Genomic DNA, 19,662 nt, shown 5'->3' on the forward strand with positions numbered 1-19,662 from the left:
AATGCTTTAACATCATCCTCTCACTAATTATTCCTATTTGAGTGTATCTTCAGAGCCAAAAGATCTTTACCAGGCAGTTTCAGAAGTGACATGTATAGCAAAAATACGTATTAATCTAATGCAAAATTTGCAGACCATGATGCCTTGATTTTAGTTTTCTAAATTCATACTGTAGATGGTCAAATAGTCTGATTTTGTTCAGGGTATCTTTTTTTCAGCAGAAGCTTCTGCTGCTTCATTCCTGTAGCATCACTGCTGTTTGGGGGTTTCAACAAGGGCTTTATGAGCTATTACTGAAAAATTTCAAGATGCATCTCTACGTAATCCAGAAGAATAAATTTTATAAGAGCACAACAGAAGTTGGAACTCATGACTACTCTGACACTTGCACTATCCTCTGTTATGAACTTGATATTTAAGATAATTCATCAAAGAACAAGTTATTTCCTTTGGTGAGATATTTCATCAAATATACACTTTGTTTTGCAGAGGAAATGGGTTTATAGGGATGATTAAGAGGTCTGCAATGTTCAAAGGGGTGCTAGAGGAACACACAACCCAGGAAGCACCACCAGCTGTCCTGCTCCCTCAGAGCTGATGGGATGAGCTGGAGGGTAACTCACTCACACCCACCCACAGCCACAGCTGAGTGTTTGCTCATCAGTCCATGTCCCCACATTCACATGAACCCAAGTTTGGGCAGAGACAGCAATGCAGACACTGCACCTGCTCCTGTCTGCTCCAAATTCAGTCCTGCCATTACCACACACACACATGACACCAGAGCTGTGGGTAATACAAACATCAGATGTGGGTTTTCCTAATCAGAAATGCTTGGAGAATCATCATTCAAAGCCTAAAATACCCCTACAGCCACTGACAATCACTGTCCAGAGCCTAAAAAACCAATACGGCCATTGACAGCCACCATCAGAGCCTAAAACACTTCTACAGACACCATCCAGAGCCTAAAATACTCTACAGCCACCAAGAACAACCATCCAAAGACTAAAGTATTCTACAGGCACAGATGGCCATCACCCAGAGCCTAAAATAGTCCTACAGCCACTATTCATCATCTGATGCCACTTTCTGCTTGTGCACAGATAAACCCAGAATAATCCAACCCATCAGTTTTCCAGTCTGATTCTAAATAAATTGCACACATAAGCGTGCAAAGAGAAAATGGTTATGGGGGTGGTTTGGGATGAAACTGGACTGTGGGAAAAGAAAAGGAAAAGGAAGTAGCTGAGGGTTGGAAGGGGAACTATGAAAAGATGATGTTGAGTAATTTAATGTTTATTTCCTCATTTCAGGGTTCATACTGCTGCCCATGGTGTCCATTAACCTCCACAAGACATGGACAGTGCTCTCGTACGGCACTTGTACCTGTGTCATGAACTTTTTGTGAATATGCATGTCATACAAAAAACAAATTCTCATCTAAAATTTAAAATCCAAAATGGCCCAACCTAAGCTGCATTCCTTGGAGGATGCACAGTGTTCAGCACAGCTCCCAAAATCCGTCCGGTTCCAAAATCCGAGTGAAGTTCTGCCCAATGGCTAGAATCTAAAGCGAAGAACTGCCTGGTTTCTCAGAGGGATTTAAGGAAAGCCTTGGAGACCAAGAAGGCAGCAGACGTGGTTTGGAGGGAGCAGAATCTCCATCTGAGGAGGATTTCAACCACCATGCCCTGAAGTGGAAGATTCCACCTCACAATTCTTTCACTTGTGCTTGGACCTTCCCTTCAACACAGACTTTCCATGTGGACTATCAGAAGGGGCCAGTCCTGCCAGAATTCCCTGGTCTCCCTGGAGGAGCACAGTGTTTGCAAGGCCTGGAGCAATGGGAGGAAATGCTGCAGTATTATGCAATTTCCTTGTGATTCATATTCAGAAATCCTCAAAAAAACCAGGAACGAGTCAACTTTCAGCTCAGAAGATGCACAAAGCCAAAAAGACAGAAACTGAAATTCACTCAGAATTGGTAGCCCAGGTGACTTTCCAGCCATCCAGGAACAGGATGAGAAGACATGGGCAGGAAGAGCACAGGCATTCCACACAGGTGTTTTGCAATCCTTTTAGAAAGGAAGAGGGTAAAATGAGCTGAAAACGAGCATGGAGACTGGAGTCCAGCCATTCTGACTGACTCAGCTGGTGCAGCACCCTGAGCACCCTGGAGCTCCAACGCAGCCTCTGCACTAGGCCTTGCTCAGCCCAGCAGTGGGAAACCTGGGCTGGAACTTTTTCACATCCCTTTCCCCACTCATTAATTGCTCTACAACAGCAGATCCACTTGGAACAAGTCTTTCCTCCTAATCTTTCCCTCGCTTGGATACCAGTAATGCACCTGATCATGTCCCTGCACTCCAGAGTGTATCCCACAGAGAGCCATATCCAGGGATGCCTAGAGTGGGGCCAGAGCCTCTGACCACCAAAGAGCCCTTCAGAGATGCCATAAACATGGCTGGGGAAGGGAGGACACCCTATATCCTGTCCCTGCAGCAACAGGGAAGTGGAAAGAGGAAGGATGGAAAGGAAGAAAGAAGACAAGCATGAGATGGCATGGGTATGTGCCATGCCAGGCTCCTCTGCACTTGACACCCAGGCTTGGCACAGCACTGCAGAGCGGCTGCATTGGGACACAGCCCAGCAGGAGGATCCCAGCAAAACACTGAGCAGGGCGGATCACATACAAAAAGCCTATTTCCTTATTAAAAGCAGGACACCTGGCAACCTTGATGAAATCAGCCCTTGTTTCTGGCTCTGTCTTATCAACCCTGTTCTATTTTTGTCCCACAGCCAGGTTTTTGTAGTACAAGCAGGATTTTCAGAGCTAGACTACACTGTGTTGTGGTTAGAAATAACCTTCCTTGCTCTGTGAGCCAGAAGGATAGATAGGAGTATCATCTCTCCCAGCCCACATCCCTTCAAACTTCCCTGCAGTGGGAAGGGAGGCAAAAATATGTCTTGCTTCCCAAGTGGAGAACTTGGCAGGGCAGCAGAAACCTACTGTGAAATGCTGGTTTATGTCATTCAGACAAGGCTGTTCATTTGGAAGAGGGTGACCAGGGACCCTGGCAGCTTCTTCCTTCCTTCCTTCCTTTCCTCCCAACCTACTGTTCATCACTTTTGGAGTCACCTCCCACCTCGTGTTCCCTTTTCTCTCTCTCCTCCTCCTTCTTTCCAACATGAATTTCAGCTCAGAACTTATACCCTGGACCTGATTAGAAGACAAAAAAAAAATCTATCAGATGTAAAGCATCTGGGGGCTCAAATCCCCTACATGGGTCTTGCTCTTCTGTCTCTCAGAGCTGAACTAAAGGATGGTTCTAATTAAAAACAAGCCCACGTTTTATTACAAGTGCAGGCATTCCCAAGGGCCTCCAGAGCCGAGGCTGACTGGGCTCCCTGCCAGCCAGCTGGGCTGCTTAGCTCAGCGCAGTTATATAACCCACCATGTTTGTCACCCAAGGAAACAATTACCTGGGTCAAACTATGGGAAAAAATTACCTGGGTCAAATTGTCAACTTCCCATGTGTAACTGTAGACAGGAGATCCAACAGCAGATACTTTGGAGGTTATATGGAAGTGATGGGGAGCAGAGCGTGTCAGATCTACGGCAGCCTCAGAATAATGCAGCTAAAGGTCAGTAAAATACATTTTTGAAATAGCTAAAGTGCTTAAAGATTCCCAGCACAGCATTTTTAGGCAAGTCCAGCAGAGCAGATATGCTGGGATCACTCAAATGACTGATAAAAAGCAAAAACTTTTATTAGTCTAAGCTTCCCTTAAGTTTTCTAGGATGCTTGAGCAACAACTTGCACATCCTCCTCCAGCAGCTCTGCCCTGGAGCCCAGCCAGCCCCAGCCAGCACACACGCCCTTCCTCCTCTCAACGTCTGCTGACGAACACGGGCTCTCAAGACATCAAAACCAGCCTAATTTTAAATGACAGTGTCATCTTTATTTTTAAAATAACTGTAACACAGCCATGCCTGGCGCTTTGCTCTGTGAAGGAGTTTTGACATTGCCCGGGTGTTACGAACAACACTGGTGGCTTAGTGCCAGCACTGGTTAAACTACCAGTGGCTGGTGGTTTGAGACTGAAATCCTTGAGCTAAGACCACTTTCAAGCCCCCTTTTGCACAGCTGTTGGTGAGGGACACCTGGGTCAGCCATGGGTCTGAGGCTCTCGGAAAGGCAGCAGAAAGGAGACAGTCGCATCCCTCTGCTCCCAGGGACACCCCTGTGAGCCCAGGGTTACTGCAGAGGCTTCTCGAAGCAATCCTGGGTTGTAGCACAGAGTTCCTTCCTGATGATGAGAGCCAGTCCGATGGAGACTTTAAATGGTGCTGGTGTCCTTCTCCAAAACTGCAGCAGAACGTTTACCCCCTTCTAGACAGAGCCTGAAATTGCACAAAACCAGCAACCTCCCTGGGATATCACTCACCCCAACACGTACCCAGCACCTGCAGCTGCACAAAACTCACTCAGCAGCATTTCTACAGTGTGGCATCCAACAAAGACTGGTTGAGGGACAGCATGGGACACGTCCACCTGCACACTGTCACAACCTCAAACTGCAGCCTGCCTGCTCCTGCATCCCAATCCTGCTCCTGCCGGAATCCAGATTCCTGGCTCTGCACAGGGATCTGCCAGAAATGGCAAACTGAGGGTGGAACAGGAGAGAGACCAGAAGGACAGAAATAAGATCATTAAAACAGAGTTTCAAAGAACAGACCTTCTCTTAGGGTTGCAGCTGGGAGAAGGAAAACTCCTGGGTCAGGAACAGTGGTGGGGCTACAGCAAGCCAGGAAATCACTGCTTAAAGCCAAATGTAAGGACCAATAAAGGAAGATATAAATGAAGAGGGTAGTTTGGCAACTCATTGTACAATGAACCATTCACTTTAATTTTTAATTTAAAGTAGGAAACAATACTCTAATAGTCTATTCAAATTGGCAGGGGAGTTTATTCTCCTAACACTGAGCTATTCCCTGAATTTCTACATGTTTCTTTAATTGCCTGATCAAATAATTCTAAGCAGAGGTGATGAAGAGCAGAGAGGAAAGTGAGCACACTCTTTGATCTGTCATTACAGCCAAGGCTCTGTGCCTCCCTGCAGAGCTGCCAGCACAGCCAAAGGGTGGACAACAAGTTCCCACCAAACTATGCAACAAAATCCTTGGATGCAACCCCTTTGCACCCTTCCCTTAAGCTTGTTCACCTCTCCAGGCCCAGACTCACAAACAAGTTGCCACACGCAGCTGATCCATCCTGTTCCACACGCTGTGCTGCAATTCAGGTTCGATGAACCACCATTCCCCAGGGACTCTGCAAACCTAACCCACCTCTCATCACGTTGGCCTGAACCCAAAAAACCCAAAACTGAGTGCTGCAGCAGAGCTGGTGGGTGTCCCACACCGGAGATGTGTGTTGTTTGACATCCTGTGGACTGGTGACAGGACCTATACTCACAGCTCCAACCCTCACCCCTCTCTGCAAGTTTCCCGTGGGGGGTATCAGCAGTGACACAACACAGGAGGAGATGTGCAGCTGCCACTGCACCCCCAGCAGAGCCAACATCATCTGCCAAAGGGAGAGCGAAACCCAGCTGCTCTCCTGGAACCAACCAACCCTGTCTCCAGGCAAAGTCAAATGCTTGTAGCCAAATTCTGCAGCACAGACCCCATGGAAGAGGAAGGAATGCATTAAAGATATTATGAGGTATTCACATGGGAGCTACTGCTCTCCTCCTGTACATCCCCAACAACACAGCTGGAAGAAGAGGTCATAAAGAATTGATTCTATGATTCCATGATTCAAACTTGCCAAAACTGGGTGGGACAGCACTCTTAGGTGTGTAAAAGGAAGCCAGAGGGCTCTTTTGTTTTTTAAAAATGCTCTAGAGTGCTTCTCTCATTATTCTTCTATGACTGAAGCAGCTTCTTTAAGCAAAGGACAAAGCCCACCAGTCTGCAGCCAGCATTGACTGTGGCTGGGCGAGACAGCCAGTGAAGCAGCAGTGGCTGGAACCAAGAATAAAAGCCTGAAGTCAAGGCTTAAGATCTCACTGGCTTAAGTGCTTTAGAAGCAAAATAAAAGCTTATGAACCCCATGTAAAGTTACTGCTATTACAGGCTTAAATGAGTTACCAAACAGGGGAGGGAGAGGGAGGGAACAGCAGGAAGAGCACATGATATAAGAACTAACATGGAGCGCGATGCATCTCACTTGGTCTGAAAGCTCCGGCTGATTCTCTGAGAATCTTCTGCTACCACCTTTTGTCCTCAAAAAAGACAAAGAATTTTTTTGGGGGCAATAATCTTGAACTGTGAGTGCAAAAAAAAGCCAAGCAGGAGTTCCCCTGGGTTAGGGGGAACTCCACAGGGGCAGCAGGAATGCTCCCAGAACAGGGAGAGACTGAGCTCCAGTTCAGGAAAAGTTCACTGGGTGAACTTAAGAGATTAAGAGCAGGCAGAGTGGGGAAAAAATGTTCTGTTCAGCAAAGACAGACAGGGAGATGGAGAAGCAGCAACAGGAATGACTCAGATCATTGAGAACAACAAAAAAATTTTGCTATAAGCAAACGAACCCAGCAGGATAACGGCCATGAAAACCTGCAAGATAAAGTGTACACAGAAAAAACATCTTTTCCAGAAAGCTGACAAAAACACACATCTCTGGGATCAGGAGCATTCAAAGATCAGCATGGAAAAGGCTGTGAAGAAACAAGCTGGAGTGACAGACACGGACCCAGTCCTGAGGAGAGGAGGGGGAAGAACACGGTGATCACTCCCCCACTCATCCACAGGCTCTCCAAGCAAAGAGAACTCAGCCAAAGACACTGTACATACACAAAGATACTCTGGGTGAGGACTTTTCTACCATCTCTGATAATGTAAGGAATTAAAAGGGTAAAGCAGATCTGCTGCTCCAGTGAGTACCAGCCCAGTGTAAGGGTGTCAGGAAGGGGTGCAGTGGGTACCCGGCTGCTCCCCACTAGCCTCATGGGCGCTGGGATCGAAGTCCTTCAAGTCAATTTATTTTTTGAATGAGCCAAAATGACAGGAATGCCAAGGCTGAAAGCACTGGAGTAAGTTCAAAAGACATCATTTCCACTGGGAAATAAATCTCTCAGCATTTTGCATAATTAGACAAGGAAAATGAAAAACAATTTCAGAAAGAATTCCCCGCAGCAATATCCAAGGAGAAGGCAGGAGGTGCATTGGGCAGGAATGTGGGGCTGGGCTCTGCTGTCACTGTTTGCCACACAAACACCACACAGCATCTTTGGAGCAGCAGGGCTGAAGAAGCTTCCGGACCACTGACCAGTTGTCCCACCAGGAGCATGGCCCTGGGGCTGGGAACAGGACCATGGCATGGGGAGCTCCAGAGGCACCATCCCACCCATCACCACCAGCCTCAGTGTGTGGCCAGAGCTGCTGGAAGGCCACTGCACCCAGCCCATGTGGAGGAGCCAATGGAGACTGCAGGGAAGGGAGTCCTGCCCCACGGTCCCAGGCTGGTGATGAGTGGGGACATGCAACCACACTGCTGCTGCTTCACCTCTGCTCCTCTCACCAACCCAAACCCATCACCACCGTCACAGGATGACTCCCGGGATGGTGGCAGTGGTCACTCTGGGAGTGCCCAGCCTCAGCCCAGGGACGCATGGAGGGGCAGGGAGAGAGGAAAGACTCCTAAGGCTGTGGAGGGAGAAGCCCAGAGACCTGGCAGGTACTGAAGATCTGCACTCTCCTTCCTTCAGTGCACCCAGATTAAACACTGCCATCCCAAAACTATTGGCTGCTCATGTAGGGGGAGATGGGGACAGAGGAGGGAAGTGGTTCTAATTTGGGGTTTGGGTACAAAGCTGGGAAGTGAGCACAGATCCCACCTTGAGCAGCCCAAACACAGAAAGTGCATGCAGGCTCAGGGGGCACGTCCCTCTCCCAGACCTCCAGACCCCAGGATAGGGGTGAGGGCAGCCCCAGAGACCCCACAGAGCCCGGGGGTCTGGGGGGTCCTGGTTCAGCCCGCAGGGCACCAGTGCCGTGAGTGGCCGGTCTCAGCTGCCATCTAGTGGGGAGCGGCCGCAGGGCACCGGCATCTCTCCGGGCTGGCACAGTCACACAATCACTGAGATGGGAAAAGATCTCCAAGATCACCGAGTCCAATCTGCAATCCATCCCCATCTTGTCAACTAGACCCGAGCACTGAGTTCCATGTCCAGACATTCCTTAAACACCTCCAAGGATGGGGACTCCACCACCTCCCTGGACAGCCCCTTCCAATGCCTGACAACCCTTTCTGTGGGGAAATTCCTCCTGATGTACAACCTGAACCTCCTCTGGCACAGCTTGAGGTAGTTTCCTTTTTTCCTACCCCTTGTTGCCTAGGCACAGAGTCCGACCACCATCCGGCTCCATCCTCCTGTCAGAGAATTGCAGAGAGGAATAAGGTCTCCCTTGAACCTCCTCCTCCACTCTAGCTACAGGCTTGGCAAGAAAGCCACCACCTTACCAAAACGTTTACCTTGTCCTTTGCCACCTAACACACAGTCTAATTTGTGCCTCTCCTAATCTTGCAGCCCACCATAGCCACCATCAGCCAATACAGCTTTTATTCCTGATTCAGGTTCCAAGAAGTTTCAGAACCACTCTGGCCTCCACCGTATACATCTGCAAACTTCATCACCAGAGGAGCAAATCCATAGGAAACTGACCTGAGTATCTTAAGAAAACCAAACACCACTGCCCTGTCACAAACTTAGCAGTTTCTCCTATTTCCAGCCTCTGTAATACCAAAGAAAACCCAAAGTCAACACTGGGGGTTTATCCAAATGAATAACAAGTGGTAAGAGTTAACGGCGTGATGAGAGCTGTCTGGAGGCTGCTCCAACTGTGAGATAGAGCATAAATCTTCTCAAGTTGTGACAAATGTCTTGGCTAATGCAGCCACATTCTATGTTTAGATTTCACTAAGATGTAATTTCACATTTGGGTTTACTTTCTTCATTATAATTAAGAAACAAACTCCAGTCCACGTTAATCTCTCCACAGCCCAAATTTGCACATAGAACTACTGTGTCCATTGTGCCAAGCCTTTCCCACACTCAACAGTAAAATCAAAGGAAAACCAGACATTCTTTCCAGTAGGGTTCTTTGGTTACAGAAACATAGTCAAAGCATAGGATGGATATTCCTAGGAGTCCGAAGGTTAAATCCTTGTCTCTTGTTCAAGGAAATCTCCCTGGAGAAGGTAACATGCCACACCCTGGTGTTGAAAGACAAGAACCCAAACAGAACAGCCCACAACTCCATTTTTGATGGATGGAGTAGGATAACTGAGGACAAGGAGCTGCCTCATCTGTCAACACACACCACCTTCAAGAGTAAAGTGCCTCTTGGATCTGTTTCCATATGGGCTGCATTCCCATGGTTCTCCCTCCACACCTGGAAGGCCAGTTTAAGCCATTAGCATCTAAGCGCCATGAAGTGTTGCATTAATGCACAGCCACAACCCCTGACATGCTGGATGAGCAGGCTGCCCTCAGTTGATGAGCATGATAGGGACGAACAGCAACACAGACGGTATAAAGACCTGTGTGTTTTTGAAGTTCTCATAAGCACATTCAGGAACAGGATAATCCAGGCAGTCCTGTGCTGGTAGCTCCACAGCACCTTTCGCAAGCACAGCACTTTGCAAGCACCCAAATCTCTATCTGCACCTCTGCAGTGGCTGTGCTCTTGTGCCACATTCTGATAACATCGGCAAGTCAATACACAACTGGGTGACCATATTCTGGCAGCTCCTGCTGCAGGTGGCTGGGTTTCCCATCCTTGCAACAGCAGCTCCCAGTGGAGGGGGGCAGTGGGAAGCAGGTGAGCAGGTTGGAGGAGGACAAGGCTCCACTTGGACTAGGAGCAGCAATGCACATTTTGCTTCTGAAGAAATGGAAAATATCCTGTCTCCAGGTGGAACCAGAATCAAGGTAGGGGTTTCTTTAAGAGGGATCAAGACAGCTGGCATCTGGAGCTGGAGAGGGTTGTCTCAGTACAGCTTTCCCAGGGGTCAAGAGCCAAACTGGAGGAGCTTGGTGGTTCTTTCAAGCAAGGCTTTCAACAGCAGATAGAAAAGGCAGCGGAGGCTGTCACAAGCACAGAACCATGCAATGGTTTGGACTGGAAGGGGCCTTGAAGCTCATCCAGGCTCAACCCCTGCCATGGGCACAGACACCTTCCACTAGACCATGTTTCTCTGAGCCCCATCCAAACTGGCCTTGAACACTTCCAGGGATGGGGCAGCCACAGCTTCTCTGAGCAGACCTAAATTGAAACAGAAGTTCAGCCTGGGTATCAGAAGGCCAGGCTAGGAGCCAGGCTGGAGCCCAGGAAAGCTGTGCCCTCTCCTCCCTCAGATGCTCTCAGCTCTCAACCAGGTAACACGCCAAGCAACCTGCTCTGAGCAGGAGGTTGGACTAGAAGTCTCCTGAGCTCTCATCCTACCTGAATTACCTGATGGATCTACAATTCCAGCCTGGGACCTGGCTGTAATCCACAAAACAATCCTTTCCCTGAAATGCAGGGCAGCAGCCTCCCACACCCAGCCCCTCAATCTCCAAACCACTGCCTGTTCTAAAAGCAAGCTCTTGACTAAGCCCAGTACGTGCTTTCCAGTGCTCACAGTACAGCCCTGTGTATCCACACCTCACCTGGCTTCAATGAACATTCTTCCTGGTAAAAAAGAACCTTTCCATGGATTTGGAGGGGATTTGCTCAAACCAGTGCCAGTCTGTGGCAGAGGGTTGTGCTGGGATGGGACACCCTGCTCACCACATGGACTCCACTCTGACTGCGAGAGCTTGACTCAAGCCCAGAGCACAGACACCCAACTCCAAACCACACGGGCTGTCACGGAATAGCCCAGGCTGCCCTGGCTCTGTGTACGGTTTCTTTTCATATCCTGATATGCTTTTGGCATGGACACCACAGACTGGTCTTGGCTGCTTGGTGGTGCCATGTGTGCCATGGGAGAGCCCCACGCTGAACTGGGATGGGCCACACCAGCACCTGCACCTTCCGAGGGATCCACCTGGAACACACCACCTCTTTGAGCTAGCAGGAAGGTTTTTAAATGCATTTAAAAATAAAAACTAACAATGATGAGTTTTCTGCAAACCTCCAGAATTCTTTTCAGAGGTGAGGAAGCCTTTGGCAGGGCAGAAGCAAACACAAGGAACGAGGGCCATACTCCTCTGCTCACACGAAATGTACAATTCTCTAGCAGACCGAGAAACGGCTGCCAAGGAGTTGCAGGACTCAAAAAGCCCTGGAAATCTGCAGTGTATTTTCTTCCACTGCTCTTTTTGCCATGTTTTCCTTTCAGCACAGCAGAGCAGCATGTTTGTGCTGGCCAAGCCTACCCTCCTCCTCTTCACCGCACCTTCAAGCAATCCAAGCACAGGAGATACAGTATTACCTCAAATATTTAACCAAGGGATTAAACTATTCTCTTGGCAGGAGGCAGGAGCTGCCCCACGGATACAGCTCTCACACTGGCTGGCAGGCGCTGCGTGACAGCCAACTCTGCAGTAAACAATCTGCCCTGGGCTACCAAAAGCTCTCCACAATTTTCTCTGCTTTTTGGGTAATATTTCTGCTCACCGGTTCCCGGCCATCCATTGCCTCCATCCACAGCCTCCGGTCTTCTTCCGAAAGCGCCTGCATGGTAATGATGCCTGGCCTGCAGAGAGAAAAGGGACACTGCAAATGAACTGGGGTGGAAAGCAAAATGGCAAAGATGAATTTCCAATGAGAAGAAGAGGGAAAGAGGATAAACTTCTTTCTAGCCAAGCCCCAGCACAAGTGGCTTAGTCCTGCCTGACCTCTCCATGGACATCCCTGCAGGTCCTGACCAGGATCAGCAAGCAAGCACAGGACATCTCCAACGATTGACACACCTTTCCAGTGGGTTTAGTGTAAGAGCTGGATGCCAAATTCCTCCCCTGGCCCTCAGCCAGACAGTTCACCTGCCTCAGGCTAAGCACAACCATGTAATGACAGGAGAAGGCAAGGAAGCTAACCAAGCAAGGAGGAGCCCAACACATCCCAGCCCTCCATGTCCCACCACCAACCCAAGCACCACTCACAGAGGGGACCTTCTGCTGTGTGAAGCATTTCATCTCCAGAATGCTCATGCCAGCATGGCTGTGTCAGTGCCCTGACCCTGTCCATACCCTGCTGTCACACGCAGCAGTGGCAGTGATGCAATACCAGTCCATGCACTCCTCCAGCAGCTGGGCAGCACTGCAGGAGTCCCAGCTGCACCAGGGTGTTGGTCCTGCCATCACACACACAAACAAGCCGTGAGCTGCCCTGTAAATCCAGCCTCCAAAAAATAGCCCTGTGATGGCTCATTTATTGTAATGAGAAGGGAAAAGGCCTGAGTGCTGCACACACAGCACAGGAGCCAGGGGACAGCACTGGTCCCACCCTCACCCAAGGGCCAACGCTACCTTCATGCTCCTGAGTGGATACTACATCCATTCCATGCAAGGAGTTAAACCTCAATTACCTGGTCTGATAAGCATGACCAGCAAGGTCAGGATGGCTTTAAAGTGCTGGAGTGTTTGCACAACATCAGGTGTGGTATGTGTTTGCACAAGGGGACCACAGCGAAGCTGTGCTCCCACACCGTGGGCTGGCGACTCACTGCATCTCACTTGGCTGCAAGCCGTCAGGATTTCCATCTCGGCATCCTGGCTCATCCCACAGACAGCTGATCCCAACATATGCAGCCTGGCTACCCCTGTACCACCTCAGCCTCATGCCTTTGGGCCAGGTCTCCAGCTCCAAAGTGGTGATCACATCCCACCTCACTGCTGCTCTGACAGCACAGCTGGGCAGAGCCCCCTAGCTCAGTCAGAAAGGGAGATGTGTTCTGTGTCTACTCTAGTCCTGCTGCTTCCTCCCAGGCTATTTTCAGATGCATTAGTAAAGTGCTGCAGGTATTCCTGACAGAGGAGAGCAGGCAGAATCCCTGGCAACGGGGAGACACAGACATGGCCCGAGTGCTGTGTGGCTCAGCAGGCTCGGGGGGGCTGCTGGTGCTTCTCTGCTTATGGGGTTTCATCCACGGGAACTATGACAGTGGAGAAGCACTGACGCTGCTCTTCCCACCCACGCCAAAATACAAGGCTCCAGAACGGCAGAGGAGTCAGGCTCACTGCTCCAGGGTACCAGGATGCAGGGTCACAAGGTGGGAAGAGCAATTCAACCTTGGGAGCTGCCAACTGCCTGTGGAGAGTGTTCCACAGAGAGTGTTCTACAGAGCACGTAGGCTCTGTTCTGTCCTATATCCTTAAAAACTGATAAAGCCTGGGAAGAGAGGTGATTTGTAACTTGCACTTCCCAAAGGTGATTCAGCAGGAGAACATGAGCAGCACCAACACTCTGAAGAAGCCCTTTGGTCCTTGGTAAATATCAGTCCTATACTAGAAGAGTAAACATTAACAGGAGCTTTCAAGCAGTGGGTTTGGCCTGTCTTCTGTCACTTTGTGGAAATTACAGGCAAGGAACAGAGGATTAACCCTTCTCCCTAACTCCACTCCCCATCCAACCCAGCCAGCCACCGGCTTTTGGCACACACAGCAGCTCAGCACTGTCCCACCAGTGGATCCCGTGTGCTCAGCCTTGCACCAAGCCTGGGCCCAAGAAAACCAGACATAATGTGCTTGATCTCTGCTAATCCCATTGGTGAGTCAGTCAATACTCACCAGCTTAGTGGTTTGGAAGTTTACTCACTTTGAAGGGAAGAGGAAACCACTTAACCATCACCCCATCTGAGAGGGAAAATGCTCTACATCTAACAGCAAGTATGTTCAAAACACTGCACAAAGCTTCTGGTTGTGCAGGTACAAAGTGACTGAAGAGCAGTCCCTGGGGAGTTGAGTGGTCGCTTAAGCCAGGGCTTAAGTCTGAATTTAAGCCAAGCTGCTGCTGAAGGCACAGATATCCTAGACAGAAAGCTGTTGAAGGGTGCTAGCTCAGCTAGAGAGATGCAGCAAAAGGAAATACTGGGATTTCTGTCTCTTTAGCCAAGATATTAAAACAAAGACTTAAAATGCTCCATTTAGGGTACACTGGGTGCTGGACTTCCAGCAGAGTTCAGTCCTGGTCTGGCAGTGCTGGTATCTGATGTGCCAGGTCCCCTCAGCACAGGGCAAAGAGGTGATAACTAGAAATTGTTTGTTCTGCCTTTGAGCAGATAACAAAAGCTCCTCGGGCTTCACTTCAAAGTCAAACTTCTTTAACAGCATGAGGGGAGGGGTTTCGAAACTGCATTAAACCAAATTTCCATTGCAAATAGCTCTGCATTTCCTCCCCCAGTGTTTATTTGCAAGGGCACCCATTGCATCACTTTCCTGAGCAGAACCATCTTCCTGGCTGCGATAAATTTAAAACGCACCCACACATTATGCCTCATTCATTACTGATGTGGCAGATGCCCACGGGGTACCCAGTGCTTACAGCCAGGTCTGATGGCCGGTGCTGGATCAGCCTCCTGCCAACATTGTCAGCATCAGCCCTGCTCTAAATACTGCCCCCATCCTTATGGAGTCCTCATGGAGTCTCCTGGAAGATCAGATGATCCCAAAGTGTGCTTGTTAGGTTAGGGATACCTCAATTATCCAGCGATGGGGAAGATCCTGCTCTGACTTCCGTTCCCAAAAGATAAACAAAACGGATCTGCCCTTGTTCTCTCACACAACAAATCACACCGAATACAGGGGGTCATTTGTACAGATAATTATTTATACAAGTAATATACAGCAAATAAAGATTCTGCTGTAGGGCAGGTCCCATCCCCACCCAAAGCCTGACACGGGATGCACCTGGACCCACCCAGAGGAGCCTGCCCACTCCAGCCAGCCCACAACCATGGCACTGGGACAGCAGGATGCTCTCCAGGGTCTGTCATCTAAGATGCACAAACAGGAGCTGTTCTGTCAAACAAGATCAAGGACCTGCTGACTCATTCCTGACCTGCATCCTGCATTTCCACCTCTGGGCACCAAACCCCTTTGCCTTCTTCTGGGATGCAAGCTGGAGAAAGGGACATTTGGGATCAGAAGGAACCCATTTCTAAATTAAATGGGTGCAGAAGGGTGAGACCAGAGCAGAACATGGCAAACACTTCACAAGAAAATATATTTTCAATATGCTACAATCTAAAAATGGAATATTTTTCCATATGAGACCACACAGGAAATTTGAATTTTCTAATATCTCAGCTTTTGTGACAAACAGCCTGGCCTTAAGGAGCTGTGACTAAGCATGCTGAGAAAATGAGAAAGTCCAATAGCTTTTCCTTCTTCCAGAAAAACAAACAAATAAGGAAAGCAATAGAAACAGATAAGAACTTCCAACTCTTATAGTAGCTTATCACAACGAGACAATCTAAACTGCTGGATGAAAACATATAAGAGTGGATTAATAAGAGGGGCTGAGGGCTGAGCAGAGCTGAGCAAATGGAGATGTACACAGTCCCAATTTGAGCAGAGCAAGGGACCCACACAGGTCCCCACGGCCATTAGCCAGGGCACCAGCAGCCAAATGTGGCTCCAAAACATAGATGAGGAAAGATGGAAATAAGAGGGAGACTGTGTTCCTGAACTCAAAGTCTCAGTGTCCATGTAGAGCTTAAAGCACCATCAGTACAACCACCAGCACGTTCCGTGGGTCCCCATGGCCGCTCATGGGGAAGGAGTCTCATCCCTTGTTGCCAGCCCGCCTGTGACAACCCCTCAGTGCTTTGTTTTAAAGGTCACTGGAAAGGCGACACCAGCAGAGGAACAAGCACAAGTTGAACTGCACGTGCTGTCCAGAGCACCGGCAAGAGCCGCCACGAGAGCCACAGACACCAGCCGAGGTGGTGTCCCTGCCAGCTGCCCAGTCCCAGCACAGGGAAGTGAGGAGCAGGTCCTGCCACAGTCAGGGTGGCACTCAGACTTGCAGATCTGACAAGTGCCTACCCAGAGCAAGGCCAACAGCCTTCCTAGTGAAAACCATGTGGTCAGGGAAATGCTCAGCAGGTGCCTGGCAACTCACTCAACCCAATGCAACCATCAAGACATTGCCTTGTCAATTCTTCTTTCAGGAAGAATTTCTTCATGGAAAGGGTTGTCAGGCAGTGGAAGCGGCTGGCCAGGGAGGTGGTGGAGTCCCCATCCCTGGAGGTGTTCAAGGAACGACTGGAAGTGGCACTTAGTGCTCTGGTCTGGTTGACAAGGGTGTGGATCAGTCACAAGCTGGACTTTGTGATCTTGGAGGTCTTTTCCAACCTCAGTGACGCTGGGATTCTATTCTACAACCACACTGCCCACCAAACACAGTGCCAAGCCACTCAGGAGCAGCCCAGGGGAATGGTGATACCTGCAGAGCTCACTGCCTTCATGAACAACCAAGAGACCAAACTCCCCATTCTGAAAACCTTCTGCTCCCATAAAAGCCAACTGGCACGTAGAAGCACTTCGCTTCTGGCCCAGAGCAATGACCTACATTATCCTAAATGACAAAGCCTTTGTCATCACTCAAATGAGATACTCCCCCTCCTCAGGCTCATTTTGTAAGACACTGCTGTCATCCCTGTTTACCTTGTTTACAAACCTGATTTAATGTGTAGAGGCTGCAAGTTATGTTTAGTTAATGAAAAAAGAGCACGAACAGTAAAACACAGTATCCATCACACTGGGGGTGTATTTCAGTCAGACACCATTCTGGGGCTAATTTTGCTCTAACAAAGCAATAAAAAGCTTACTACATTGAACAACAGAACTATTTGCAAATGCCAAGGCCAGGCTGGATGACGCTTGGAACAAACTAGTCTAGTGGAAGGTGTCCATGCCTATGGCAGGCAGGTGGAACAAGATGGGCTTTAAGGTGCCTTCTGACCGAAACCATTCTGGGATTCTGTAATGCTATGACAGGAAGCAATGCTGTCATAGCAGATTAGGCCCCAGATTTTCATTTCAACTGTGCTGAATCATTTTTACAGGAGAAAACCACCACATTTTTCCCCCAAATAAGAAATAGCTCTTAGCTGTTGCTATTTAGGGTGTTATTTATAAGCTCCAGTCCTGCACCCCATGTTGCCTGAGCACCAGCTTCCCAAAATGAAACGCTGACAACAAGCTCATTTCTGTGCCATGCCAGTGTTGAGAAGAACCGGCCGAGGCTGCCACCTCCAGGCTGTAAGGAGATCCAGGCGCTCCAGCTCCCAGCTCCTGTGCCTGTGTCAGCATAGCACCAGGATCACACTCTGTCCTACAGCACCTTGAAAGTCTGCACGGACAGTCAGTGAGATGGACACAACCTGTCAGGCCATAATAAAACAAACCGGAATTGAGCCAGTCTTTGCACAGGGAGCTTAAAACTTGACTGAATAGGCTTTAGGAGAGTCTGGGAAGGAAATGGACTTCACACTGTCCCCACAGCAGCAACAGACACGGGAAACTCACTGAAAGCCACTGAGTCACACAGCAGCAGAGCACAGGAGACGTGAAAGTGGAAAAGTGCTGCAAGTCAAATCTAGCACTTATGGGAGACAGAGAAGCACCTTGGGCATGTCTGCCTTCATTCCATCCAGACTTCCTGCATGGGCTGAAGAACAACACACTAAGTTTCTAACTTGTCAATTAGTAGAGACAATTATAACTACCAAAAAAAGCTCCAAACTATCCCAAAAAAACTCAGCTGAAGACAAAAAGACCCTATACAGATCAGTCTTCTCCATTCTGTGAACACAGACATAGCTCCAGCCAGTCCTTGCGCAGAGATATCCCATCATTTGTAGTCCCACACCTGGGTGGAGAGTGGGAGCTGAAGTTTTCGCCTCTCCTTGGGTCCTTACGCCAGAGCTGATCTCCTCCAGGATGAAATGGAAAGTGATGCTTCCCAAGGGGATACCTCCCTGCTGCCTGAACCTGACTGCCTTCTGGAGCAGCAGGATGGTTCTCCCAGGTGAGCCCCAGCCCATCTGGCTGTGACCAGGTCCCTCCACACCAAGAACTCCAGGTCATGTCCCCAGAGCCACGCAGTAAAGCCAGGCCAAACCTGGCAGGGCACAATGCCATGCCCAAACAACCCTGGCTGGCGAGGAAACCATTCCTCGATATCCAGGGCTCTAAAACAGAACAAACCCTGAGTGCCAGGCAAGGTGAAGGGGATCTCCAGCAAACCCTGGCACTGACAGCATCACCCAATGCCCTGATGGTGCCCAGATCCATTTGAGGAAAGGAGACGCACACATTCTCTTTCAGCCATGACAAATTCTGTTGTTTCCTCTTGCTCTCTGTTTCTCTTGGGAATAATCAATAATTTAGACATCTAATGAAAAATTCTGATAACAAAAGTATGCAGAGCTCCCTGTATGTTGGGGAGAAACAGTCTTGTCTTTCAGGCATCCTGCTCCCCTGCCCTCTTGGACAAGGCAAATTCTTGTGGCAGAAACACGTACAGAAAAGGAGCAATTCCTCAGGTTTCCCTTTCCTGTGCCACTTCCCTGCCATGATTTACATGGAGCAGGCACATTTCTGGAGCAGCTCTTGATCCCATGCTGGGCAGGCTCCAAACGTCAAGGGAAGGTTCAGCTGCCTCTGAACATGCTGCAGAATAAAACTATTGTGGTGGTTCTATTCTCCTCCTCCCACTTTTAGTTTGATTTTCACATAATAAAAAAAATATCCCCGGGGCAGAGGAAAAAAAAAGCCTGTGTAAGCAGAAATACTGAAGCTTTCTGGAGGAAAACGCAGTTCCAGAGAGTGGGAGGCAGCCTCGGGTTATCTTATCCCTCAGCCGACACAGGCAGAGCTCCATCACCCCAACCCCTCCCTGCCACAGGCTGGCACCGAAATGCTGTTGAAGCACAGGCTGGGAGGCACCACAGAGTGTTCTAGCATTATTCAACATCTCGGATTTTTATGGGCTGGGGTTTTTCCAAGACCTCCTGGGCATTCCTGCAGAGGGGAGGACAGCTTGACCACAGACAGGCACAAAACTGAGAGGACACAGATACTGAGTGGCTTTAGAGAGGGCTTTTATGAACCCCGTGAATTTCCTGTAGCGAGGGAGATCCAAGGCAGTGACTAATTCCACTTGGAATAGCAACGCCAGCCTGGCTTTCCTGTTTATACACATAACCCATGCACAATGCTAATTGATACGCTAGCAGGCTCCCATTCTTATGTGTTATAGATTGAATCCACACATATCTCTGGTTCAGGTACTATGTGAGAAGTCACAGCAAAAATGTTTTGCTCCTTCAGGAAAAAGAAGTGAATTCAAAGTGCCTGGAGGCACAAGCCAGACATCCATTATCTGATGGACCAGCAACAGCCACACTCCAGCACAAAAGCTGACCAGCACATATCCAGAGCTGGACAGAGGCATCACATCCTTACCAAAATACCCACAGAGCATCTTTCCAGACTGATGACCATCTCCCTTGTGTGGCCAAAGCCTGCAGAACTGCTAAAACACCATTAAATTCAGAGAGTCTTGAGTAAACTAGGCACCTTGTAAACTGAAGCAACAACTCAATACACAGAGAACACCTGTCTGGGAGAGGTATGATTTCATGGATTAATGCTTTCCAT

At 49.0% G+C, this 19,662-nt stretch overlaps 1 protein-coding gene across 3 annotated transcripts in view; it reads right to left on the reverse strand.

Moving 5' to 3' along the window:
• The window catches only part of ARHGAP26 (Rho GTPase activating protein 26), a 112,265-nt gene that overhangs the window by 63,826 nt on the left and 28,777 nt on the right, over positions 1-19,662 (reverse strand). For all 3 annotated transcript variants that reach the window (XM_071569832.1, XM_071569831.1, XM_071569833.1), the window contains exon 11: positions 11,672-11,750. In XM_071569832.1, coding sequence (XP_071425933.1) covers positions 11,672-11,750 — 79 coding nt within the window. The remainder of the gene's footprint in view (positions 1-11,671; positions 11,751-19,662) is intronic.

This window comes from Pithys albifrons, chromosome 15 (genome assembly GCF_047495875.1).
Source record: "Pithys albifrons albifrons isolate INPA30051 chromosome 15, PitAlb_v1, whole genome shotgun sequence".
Lineage (NCBI taxonomy): Eukaryota > Metazoa > Chordata > Aves > Passeriformes > Thamnophilidae > Pithys > Pithys albifrons.